This window comes from Acomys minous (genome assembly GCF_964271855.1).
Source record: "Acomys minous genome assembly, chromosome: 20".
NCBI lineage: Eukaryota > Metazoa > Chordata > Mammalia > Rodentia > Muridae > Acomys > Acomys minous.
This window is the reverse complement of record NC_140502.1, coordinates 20,859,220-20,870,928: the sequence shown is the minus strand read 5'-3', so window position 1 is coordinate 20,870,928 and position 11,709 is coordinate 20,859,220. Positions and strand designations below refer to the sequence as shown.

The following is an 11,709-nucleotide window of genomic DNA, read 5'->3' as shown; positions in this document are numbered from 1 at the left end:
CACAGAGAGACCCTGTCTCGAAAAACCAAAAAAAAAAAAAAAAAAAAAAAAAAAGAAATACACCAGACCAACCCAACACTACTTCTCCTCTTCTTCCTCCTCCTCCTCCTCCTCCTCCTCCTCCTCCTTCTTCTCTCATCTTGTAGTCCAGGCTGGTCTGAAACTTGCCCAGGTTGCCTTCTGTCTCATGATCCTCCAAGCCCCAGACTTCCAAATACTGGGACGATAGACTTCCCCCATTGTAGTTAGGTCACCTGGAAAGATCTTGAAGTCAAATCACAGTGCCAACTGTGCTCTATTAATTCTTTATCTTTGGGGCTTTTACTTTATTATTACTGTTTATTATTATTATTATTATTATTATTATTATTATTATTATTATTATTATTATTATTATTACTGTTGTTGTTGTTATGTTTTTATTTTTATTATTTATGGGCTAGGGAGATGGTTCAGTGGTTAACAGTACTGGTAAGGTTTCCTGAAGACATGTGTTCAATTCCTAGCACCTACATGGCTGCTCACAGCCATTTGTCATTCCTGGAAGTCTGACTCCCTCTTTTGGTCTCTGTGGATATTGCATTCATATGGTGCATATACATAGATTGATGATGATGATGGTGGTGCCTGGTGTGGTAGTGTAAGCGTTTAATCCCAGCTCTTGGGAGGCAGAGGCAGTCAGATTTCAGTGAGTTTGAGACCAGTCTTGATCTACATACTGAGTTGTAGGCCAGCAGGGCTACACTCAAATATATACATACATACATAGATACATACATACAATAAAACTATTCCAAGTGTGCCCTGGTCAACAGAATATCATGAGGTCCGCCGGAAGCTCTCAGTGTTGGCTGCAGGGCTGGGACATGTCTCAGTCTCCATCATGGACCTAGGTGATGGCCAGATCTTAAGGGTCCCCCCCCCCAAAAGTACTAGAGTCTCGGGGACAACAGTTGGTGTGCTGTTTGGAGGTGGTACTGTCAGATAAAGCACAAAATTGGGGCCACAGAGATAGCTCGATGGGTAAAAGCACTTCCTGCCAAGCCTGATGACGTGAGTTCAGTGCCTGCACCACCCACATGATGGGTGCGGAGAACGGACTCTTGAAATCTGACCATGGGCACGCATGCACGCTCCTCCTGGACAAAAGATAAACACAACCACTCTGGAGACTCTTCCCTCTGCTGCTACAACCACAACTTCCCATTTTCCCGTCTTGATAACTTTTCTTCTTCTTCTTCTTCTTCTTTTTTTTTTTTGGTTTTTCGAGACAGGGTCTCTCTGCGTAGCCTTGGCTGTCCTGGACTCACTCTGTAGACCAGGCTGGCCTCGAACTCACAGCGATCTGCCTGCCTCTGCCTCCCAAGTGCTGGGATTAAAGGCGAGCGCCATCACCGCCCGGCCCTTTTCTTCTTTTTTAATGGATGTAGTTGAGGAAGTGGCTTTTGGTACAGGGTCTCATATAGCCCAGGTTGGCCCCACTCTCTCCATGTCTCTACCACCATAGTGTTGATATCACTGACCACAACACCTGACTTTGTGACATCTTGACAGGGCATGAAGTAGAGTTGATGCTTTATTTTGGAATTTTAACAACTTAAGTACCCACGTAACGGGTCATGGGGCTGTAGTCTCGGTTTATTTTTATACTGAGGAAACAGCCAAAGCAATAACGAACTGCCACCACAACACAGCTGACTGGCTGATACACTGTACTCTGCAATTTTCACCCACTCATCCTTTGTCATTCTTAATGGTAATTGCGTGTTCATTAACATGTGGTGGTTCCTGCCAGGGAAAAGGACTTGTGGCTTTACATTTCCAGTCTGGTACGGTGAACAATAAGCTAAAATGGTGGGTGTGGTGGTGCCGTGTCTCGGATTCCAGCTCTCAAGGAGGTGGAGGCAGGAGGATCAGGACTTCCCTTGGGCAACTGAGACCCAGTCTCACAACAAAATCATTGGGGCTGGAGATATAGCTCGGCAGTTAGGAGCACTGGCTGCTCTTCCAAAGGACCCAGGTTTGATGCCCAGCCCCCACGTGGCAGCTCACAACTGTAACTCCAGGTCCAGGGACCTGACGCCCTCTTCTGGCCCCTGTGGGTGTCAGGTGCACATGTGCATAGACATACGGGTAGGCAGAACGTGCATAAACATTTTTTTTAAAAAGTCACTTTAAATAACAGTATAAAATATCCGGGGGTAGCACCGGGCATTGGTGGCTCATGCCTTTAATCCCAGTACTTGGGAGACAGAGAAAACGGATCGCTGTGAGTTCAAGGCCAGCCTGGTCTACAAAGTGAGGCCAGGACAACCAAGGCTACACAGAGAAACCCTGTCTGGAAAAACCAAAATAAATAAATAAATGTAAAAATAAAAAAATTAATTTTTTAAAAAGGGGTGAGGGGTAGAGAGGTGGTTCCATGACTGAGGGTCTAAATTTGGTTCCTAGTACCCACATCGGTGTAACTACAGCTTCAGTGGCTCCTAAACCTTGTTCTGGCATCTTTGGAAACTGTTCATGTCTCTCTCTCTCTCTCACACACACACACACACACACACACACACACACAAAAGTAAAAAAGAAGAAATAAGGAAAACGGCCATGGCGGTGGCGCACGCCTTTCATCCCAGCACTGGGGGATGCAGAGGCAGGTGGATCGCTGTGAGTTTGACGCCAGCCTGGTCTACAGAGAAAGTTCCAGAGACAGAACTTGTGAGAGAAACCCTGTCTCGAAAAAAAAAAGAAAAAAAGAAAAAGAAAAAAGAAACACCAAGTACAGTCCATGTTAGACACCATTACAGATTTGGGGGGTTGGGGGGAAGGGTCCCCTGTGTCTGGTGAGGAAGCATTTCCTTGTTAAGAGGGGAGGGTGTTTTTGGATGACGTAAGAAAGAGACCTTTCATTTGCCAAAAGCAATGACATGAAAGCGGAAAGCTTGTCAGACACAAGGCACTTTATCGCCACCTGCTGGAACTTGGTCACAATTATTTATAAGCCATGCTTTCTGACAAGCGAAGGAATAACACGCGCATATTTTTATTTTATTTTATTTTATTTTTAGTGACAGGGCCTCACACGTAGCCCAAAGTGGTCTTGAAAACACTAAGTAGCCGAGAATGGCCTCACATTTGTAATTCTTTCTACCCCTGTATCACAGACATGTACCGCCATGCACCCAACGCTTTGTGCTAGGCGGGCACTGCTACAAGAGTAGATTTTAGGACAATCTGAAGGGATGATTGGGGCCAGAGGGGGTGGGGAGAGGTCAAAAGATACGAGCCAGGGAGACCCGGGCTCTAGCCGGTGTTCACTGTCCCTCGGGCAACCCCTCCCCACTCACTCCCTGAGTTTATTTTGTCTTCACCGTGTAGCTAAGGGCAGATGCCACTGCGTTCTGAGGCCCATAGCGTATCACTTCCTAGGCAGAGAACGAAAGTAAGCGGAGTCTCCAGGGACAGGCCAGGACTGAGGGATGGCAGAGCGACCCCCCGGGGAGCCTGTTTCTGTTGGCCCCAGATGGAGCAGGCCACGAGAGAACGAAGAATCCAACCCAAGGAGTCTAGTGAAGTTACAGGAGCGTGGCTGTGGGGGTCACGTGAGGAGCGTGGCTGAGGGGTCACGTGAGGAGCGTGGCTGAGGGGTCACGTGGGGAGCGTGACTGAGGGGTCACGTGAGGAGCGTGGCTGAGGGGTCACGTGAGGAGCGTGGCTGAGGGGTCACATGAGGAACGTGGCTGAGGGGTCACGTGAGGAGCGTGGCTGAGGGGTCACGTAGGGAGTGTGGCTGTGGGGTCACGTGAGGAGCGTGGCTGAAGGGTCACGTGAGGAACGTGGCTGAGGGGTCACGTAAGGAGCGTGGCTGAGGGGTCACGTAGGGAGTGTGGCTGTGGGGTCACGTGAGGAGCGTGGCTGTGGGGTCACGTGAGGAGCGTGGCTGTGGGGGTCACGTGAGGAACGTGGCTGAGGGGTCACGTAGGGAGCGTGGCTGGGGGGTCACGTGAGGAGCGTGACTGGGGGGTCACGTGAGGAGCGTGGCTGGGGGGGTCACGTGAGGAGCGTGGCTGAGGGGTCACGTGAGGAGCGTGGCTGAGGGGTCACGTAGGGAGCGTGGCTGAGGGGTCACGTAGGGAGTGTGGCTGAGGGGTCACGTAAGGAGCGTGAGGAGCGTGGCTGTGGGGTCACGTGAGGAGCATGGCTGTGGGGGTCACGTGAGGAACGTGGCTGAGGGGTCACGTAGGGAGTGTGGCTGAGGGGTCACGTGAGGAGCACGGCTGAGGGGTCACATGAGGAGCACGGCTGTGGGGTCACATGAGGAGTGTGGCTGTGGGGTCACGTGAGGAACGTGGCTGAGGGGTCACGTGAGGAGCGAGGCTGAGGGGTCACGTGAGGAGCCTGGCTGAGGGGTCACGTGAGGAGCGTGGCTGTGGGGGTCACGTGAGGAACGTGGCTGTGGGGTCACGTGAGGAACGTGGCTGAGGGGTCACGTAGGGAGTGTGGCTGAGGGGTCACATGAGGAGCACGGCTGAGGGGTCACATGAGGAGGGTGGCTGTGGGGTCACGTGAGGAACGTGGCTGAGGGGTCACGTGAGGAGCGTGGCTGTGGGGGTCACGTGAGGATCGTGGCTGAGGGGTCACGTAAGGAGCATGGCTGAGGGGTCACGTAAGGAGCATGGCTGAGGGGTCACGTGAGGAGCCTGGCTGAGGGGTCACGTGAGGAGTGTGGCTGGGGGGTCACGTGAGGAGCGTGGCTGGGGGGGTCACGTGAGGAGCGTGGCTGTGGGGTCACGTGAGGAGCGTGGCTGACGACTGGCAAGCGATGCATCCCGGAACCCCCTCTGCAGTCAGCCCCTTAGCTCCTGCCTATGCTGGCTGCCGGTGTGGCTGAGGCAGGAGGAAGAGAGAGAGAGGGTTGCAGGACTCTCAGGCATCTCTGTGCCTCCCGTCTGCTGACAAGGGGAATGGTCTTCCGTGGGTCATTACAGCGTCTCTGATTCCCAGATATCAATGGCCACATCACGTCCCGAGGAAGAGTTCCAAATGGGAGTCATGTGCCATCATCCTAGTTAGGGCCCTAGTGTGAGAGAGATAGCCGATATAGCGGAAGCGGAAGCGGAATTAACACTTCCCTTCCCAAGTTGCTTTGGTCTTGCGCTTTGTCACAGCCACATAAAATTAACGAAGACAATGCCCCCTGCACAAAAATCTCTCCTAAACTTCACTCACAGGCAGCTTATACCTTTTATATATGAAGTTAAGTACCCAGCCACTCTACTTGCCAATTATGTAATTATCAGGACATGTATGCTTTATTAACACGTTACTTACATATAGCTACCCCCAGAGAAACCAAACTTCTCTCTGTTAGATTTGTGTCTCTGGTCATGGGTTAAGCAAGCCTGGACATTGTCACAGTTGTTTGGAGCGTCTTTAATCCCTGTCCGTCTTAACTAGCCTAGTTATTTTTAGTATGCCTACACTTCATCTCTTCTTTTTTCTTTCATTTGTTCCTTCCCTTGTCTTTCTTTCTCTTATATATTTATTTCTTTTTAAAAAATTATTTATTTATTTATGTATACATTGCTCTGCCTGCTTGTACCTCTGCAGGCCAGAAGAGGGCACCAGATCACATTACAGATGGCTGTGAGCCACCATGTGGATGCTGGGAATTGAACTCAGGACCCCTGGAAGATCCGTCAGTGCTCTTAACCTCTGAGCCATCTCTCCATCCATATCTTTATTTCTTTCTCTCTTATTTCTCCCCCTCTGACCTTCCCATCCCCCTCCCTCCCTCCCCCTTTTCTTCCTTGCTTCCCTTGTATGACTTGGAACTTTAACTGTGTAGACCTGGCTGTCCTCAGACTCACAGACATCCCCCAGCCTCTGCCTTCACTGCCTAGTCTAGCGTCTTTTGTTTGGTAAGGACAAAGACGCACACCTTTGAGGCCCTAGGAAAACCAAAGCTATTATGTGTGTGTATAAAATATGTATTCTAGGGGGCTGGAGAGATGGCTCGGAGGTTAAGAGCACTGGCTGCTCTTCCAGAGGTCCTGAGTTCAATTCCCAGCAACCACATGGGCGGCTCACAACCATCTGTAATGTGATCTGGCGCCCTCTTCTGGTAGGCAGGCGCACATGCAGGCAGATGTTGTATACATAATAAATAAATCTTTAAAAAAATAAAAAATATGTATTATAGCTCTCTCTCTCTTACCCCTCTCTCCCCTTCTCCCCTCCTTCTCTCTCTCTCTCCCCCTTCTCTCTCTCTTACCTCTCTAACCCCCCCTCTCTGTCCCTTGTCTCTCTCTTTTTGGGGGTGCCCCTTTCCTTCTCACCCCCCCCACTTGCTCATTTAATAAACTCCGTACAATATAAAAAAAATATGTATTATAATCTGTTTCATTTTACTGGATTTGGGAGGGAAAGAGCCTTCAGGGATTGTGACGGGCCTGCCCTAACATAGGTTGCCTTGATGACCTAACAAACCAGAATGGCCGCAAGCTGAGACCATCCAGGGAGCCCAGGCGCCTCCCACTGCACAGCGGAGGTCGTCCGGAGCCTCAGGGCACCATGGGCGTCTCGCATTCGTCCAAGGAGGCGTGGGAACGCGAGAGCAGGACGGACTTCTGGTGGGGGCAGATGCAGGAGGGGTTCATGAGCAGGAGCGACTTCAACTGGGACCAGATCAAGCAGCTGCACCAGAGGTTCCGGCTGCTGAGCGGAGACCAGCCCACCATCCGGCCGGAGAACTTCGACAACGTCCTGGACCTCGAGTCCAACCCGATCCGCTCCAGGATCGTCCGCGCCTTCTTTGACAACCGGAACCTGGGCAAAGGGACCGCGGGCATCGCGGAGGAGATCAACTTCGAGGACTTCGCCACCATCATCTCCTACTTCCGGCCGCTGCGGTCCCGCCGGAACAAGGAGGAGGCGGAGAGGTACCGCAGGGAGAAGCTGCGCTTCCTCTTCAACTTATACGACCAGGATGGCGACGGGGTCATCACGCTGCAGGAGTACCGCCGGGTGGTGGAGGACCTGCTGTCGGCGAACCCGCAGGTGGAGCCCGACTGGGTGCGCTCCATCGCCAACTCCATCGCGCGCGGCGCCTTGAAGGAGGCAGCCAGGGTGTCCAACCAGCCGGCGGAGGAGGAGGGCCAGCCTTACGAGGCCATCACCTTCGAGGACTTCATCAAGACCTGGCAGGGCATCGACTTGGAGGTCAAGATGCAAGTCAGCTTCCTGAACCTACATGCCATGGCCTTGTGCCAGTGACCTGCTGGCTGCTCCAGCACCCCCGTCCCCCCCCCGCCCCCCTCCATGGGAGGAGCTGCCCCTTAAAGCCAGCCAGCCTCCTGCAGCAGCTACGGGCTATGTGGGACTTGGCGGCTTTTTATCTCCGAGTTAATAAAGACGATCAAAAGAGAAGAGCGGGGCGTGGGTGCGTTTGCATTGAATCCCAGCACTCAGGAGGCGGAGGCAGGTGGATCTCCTTGAGTGTGAGGCCGGCAGACTCTCCTGAGTTCCTGGGAAGCCAGAGCTCCACAGTGAGACTCTGTCTCAAAAATTAAATAAAAGATAAAGTGCATATGGCCAGTAAACATGAAAAAAAAAATCTATTTCATGCTAGGCACAATGGCGATCACTAAGAAAACAAACGCCAGAGAGGATGCAGGGGCGTGAGGGAAGGAAACACGCATGCGTGATGGTGTAAATTTGTTCGGCCGCTATGGAAGTCAATATGGAGGTTTCTTAAAAAGCCTAAAACTAGAACCACCATATGGCCCCGCTAGCTGTACCACGTTGGGGCGTACACACAGGGGACTGCCCAGATGGCCAACATCTGCACGGATCGCAGTACAGCCGCCTGACAGGAGAAGCCCAAGCGTCTCTCAGCAGACGAAAGGAGGAACAAAATATGGTAGATTTTTATCCGTCCATTAAAAACAAAATGTTAGCCAGGAGTGGTGGCGCACGCCTTTAATCCCAGCACTCGGGAGGCAGAGGCAGGCTCATCGCTGTGAGTTCGAGGCCAGCCTGGTCTACACAGAGAATCATAGGTGAAAGCAGAAGTGAGGCTGGGGGACTGAATAGAAGGAAAAAGGGGACGGGGTTGTCTGTGGTACCCTTGCGTGACACAGTTTCTGCAAAGCTCATCACCGTGTGCGGCGACTAGACCCTGGTAAAGAGAGAGTACCGACCGGTGCGTCCTGCAGCGTGCAGTTAGGCGTTAGCGCCTGTCCGCTTGGTGAAAGAGCAGGGTCGGGTAGTGAACACTCTACTTCTTTACAGTAAAAAAATTGCCAGACCTAGCTGTATCAGTTAAAGTCTTGCTGGACAAAATACTCAGCCTTTAGGGAGGAAGTGTTTGTAGCTTGAGGTCGCAATCCGTGGCAAAGCGGGCTGCTGCTGCTTTAGCTGAGGGTTAGCCTGCATTTTCTTAGAGGGGTCGCTGTAGCAAGCATGCGATCGTGGTCGAGGCTAGCCTAGGACGGTCTCCATAGCTGAGGGGTCACCTTGTGCTCCCATCCCCACTTCCTAAGTGCGAGGATTGCAGGCATGTGCCACCACATTCAGACGTGGATGAGGGACAATCCACAAGCCATCCCCGCTCCTTCCCCCAACGCCGCAGCTGAAGAGCCACAGGGCCATCAGTGGCTGCTGACAGGGAGAAGCAGTTTTCTCCAAGGATAAGCCCCGCCCCGCCCCATAGGTTACCCTAGCCCAAGCGGTCAGCCTTAGTTAGACTCATACATACGATCAACACTAATGGACTTGGTTATGTTTATATATACAGGTATAGCAACAACAAAACAACAACAACAACAACAACAAATGATATCTTGAATTTGAGAGGTGTAGGGCATAGGAGGAACTGGACCAGTCTTGGTCAGGCAACAAAGCAGTTGAGATGTCATGGGTGCAGCTTGTCATCTCAAAGCAGGTGTTCTTGCCCTCTCTCTACCCTCTCTCCTGCGACGCTCCCTGAGCCTCAGCATTAGGGATTGTGCTGTAGATGTGTTGCTTTGCGATGGACGCCCGTGGTCATGTATTCTCTGCCTTTTGACCAGTTGTGAGTCTCTGTGATGGTCTCCACCTGCTGTAGCATCTCTGATGACAGGGGCTGGGCTGATGTGCATCCTCCATCTTTGTTTGGAGACATGACCTCTCTGTGTAGCATTGCCTGGCCTGGAACTCAACATGTAGACCAGGCTGGCTTCAGGCTGAGCAGAGATCTGTCTGCCTCTGCTTCCGGAGTGCTGGGATTAAAGGTGCCACATCATACCCGGGCTGGCTCATTTGAGGGTCTTTGAAAGAGCTACCATATTTAATACAAGAGAGTCTAGTTTTTAATCTGTCACCAGAAAAAGAAAATGTGGGTTTTCGAGTCAGGGTTTCTCTGTGTAGCCTTGGCTGTCCTGGACTCACTTTGTAGACCAGGCCGGCCTCGAACTCACAGCGATCCACCTGTCTCTGCCTCCCAAGTGCTGGGATTAAAGGCACGTGCCGCCACGCCTGGCTTTATTTTGTATTTAATTAGCTAAAATCTTGCAGTTATGAGAATTGAACCTAGGCCTCATGTATCCTGGTCTCCCACTGAGTCCCATCCGCACCTCTTCAAGTTAATGTGAGCGCTTGCTGGTCGCTGCATAACGGTTATCACAGGGCGCACCTGAGATGTCTTTAAAGCCTCAATGCAGTAATTTTCTCCTTGTTCTGGTTGGGAAAACATTAACATTTTAAATATCTGCCCAAATGCCCACAGGAGTTCTAAATTACCCCCAAAAAGAGAGTCTGCTGCTTTGATGAATATGCATAAGATAATAATGAATATGCATACAAGAGGTTGCGTTCCCTGAGGGGCAGTTGTTTCTTGCTTGCAGATGTGTCATCTGTTTGTTCGTTTATTTAAATTTTGGGGACAGTGTTTCAAGTGTCTCAGGCTGGCTTCAAACTCACTGCGTGGGTAGCTGGGGTGCCCTTCTCCTGGGCTCACAACCGCCTGCGTTGCTGGGAGTATAGGCAGGCAATCCAAAGCTCGACGTTATGTACGTTTGCCTCTGCACGTGAGGCAAGCACTGTAGCGTCTCAGCCTCACCCACAGCGTCAGATCAGAGCACACACAGATTGCCTTGCTTCTGTGCCTGGAAGGGATCCTTAACCATGATGGGAAGAGAGAGACGGAACGCACCTGTTTCGCTGATACAGTCAAGAGTCTGGCTAGCAGGGCCGGAGTCGCCAGCTTATGATCTCACTGTTGACTGAGACCTGTAGAATCGAAGATAGAGACATCTCACTGCGTGGAGGGACACATTGGTTTCCTGTGAAAAAGTCACAGACGGCTGTGTGACCTCAGCCAATTAGAAAGCGGAGAGTGCTTCCACCAATCACCAAGCAGACAGTTAGTTCAATTGTTCCCGGAGGCTTTTGCCTAGAAGAAAAGGAAAAGAGGCTTCATGGCGGAAAGGGCCCGCTCTGTAAAGATGAGTACTCAGTTTGGATTCCCAGATGTGGTACTGTGCAGCTGTAGTCACAGCACTCATTCCTGAGTGCTCCCCAGTGCTCCTGAGTGCTCCCCAGTGCTCCCCAGGACTAGCTGGGAGGCAGGGACAGGGGAATCCCCATGATGAGATTGCTGCCGGAAAACAGTTACCTCATGGGAACCAAATCCCCTCACACAACAAGAATTCCCAGAGCCCTACAGAACCAGAACAGAAACAGTCAACAGTCAAGGCACAGTTTGACCCAGAGGACTTAATTATGTGAACATCTTCCCTTGTTCCTTTTTTTTTTTTTTTGGACATAGTATGTAGCCCTGGGTAGCCTGTAACTATGTAGACCAGGTTAGCCTTGAACTAACCGAGATGTACCTGCTGCCTCTGGTATGCTGGGATTAAAGGCCTGTGCCACCACACCTGGCCTGCTCTGATCATTTTAGAGATTGCTTTTATCCCTGAAGGCTGCGCCGAGGACATTTGATTACATTCCCAACACGGCCATCTTTAATAAGCTTCTTTTCTGCTTTTCACTATTTTTTTCCTGTTTGATTTCTGGAATGAGTGGCCAGACTTGATTTCTTGAGACTTCCAGCCAGGGATTCTATGGCTTAGGACTCTAGTATAGCTCTTTCCTCTTAATTGACGTTCTCTCTTGTGGAGCGACTAGGGGGTTATAAAGCTTAGAAGAGAGAGAAGACTTGAAAGATGCACAAAGCTCTCAAAGCCTAAGGCTTGCCCAGTGTTTGGGGCCAGGCCCATCCAAGGCTTTCTTGTAGGCCATGAAGGAAGCACAGAGGCACGTGAGTTCTATGTCCTTGCCCAGGGACACGCTTGTCAGGGTGAGTCTAAGGTTGGGGCTACGGTCTCAAAGGAGTTAAGGTTTTGGTTCATGGGGGCCTGGCTTCCTCCCCCCCCACCCCCCCGGAAGAGTCTGGAGTTATCAGTCTCCTATTTTCTTGCTTCACCGAGGAGTGGAACTGATGGAGGATCCAAAGGACTGGGAGGTGTGGTGTCGCAGGATATTTGATCCCCACTCAGAGGAAGGACAGCAGGTTACCAAGAACAGACTTGATACCTTATGAGCATATACAGGGCGAGGAGGTCCCCTTCAGTCACAGTCATAGGGGAGGGGAGTAAGGGGAAAATGGGAGGGAGGGAAGAATGGGAGGATACAAGGGATGGGATAACAATTGAGATGTAACAAGAATAAATT

At 51.2% G+C, this 11,709-nt stretch overlaps 1 protein-coding gene and 1 long non-coding RNA gene across 2 annotated transcripts in view; one reads left to right on the top strand and one right to left on the bottom strand.

Moving 5' to 3' along the window:
- Positions 1-1,244: 1,244 nt before the first annotated feature.
- The window catches only part of LOC311591625, a 55,184-nt gene continuing 44,719 nt past the window's right edge, over positions 1,245-11,709 (bottom strand). Inside the window, exon 2 of the long non-coding RNA XR_014777151.1 lies at positions 1,245-1,349. This is a non-coding gene — a long non-coding RNA (uncharacterized lncRNA). The remainder of the gene's footprint in view (positions 1,350-11,709) is intronic.
- Positions 6,397-7,461, top strand: LOC311591302 (calcineurin B homologous protein 3-like). The gene has a single exon (XM_084770775.1). It carries the CDS (start codon positions 6,571-6,573, stop codon positions 7,270-7,272), a length of 702 nt encoding a protein of 233 aa, XP_084626901.1. The 5' UTR covers positions 6,397-6,570; the 3' UTR covers positions 7,273-7,461.

What these genes read in the sequence shown, in the direction of transcription:
- LOC311591302 (XM_084770775.1), top strand. Translation starts at nt 6,571, where the DNA reads ATGGGCGTCTCGCATTCGTCCAAGGAGGCGTGGGAACGCGAGAGCAGG.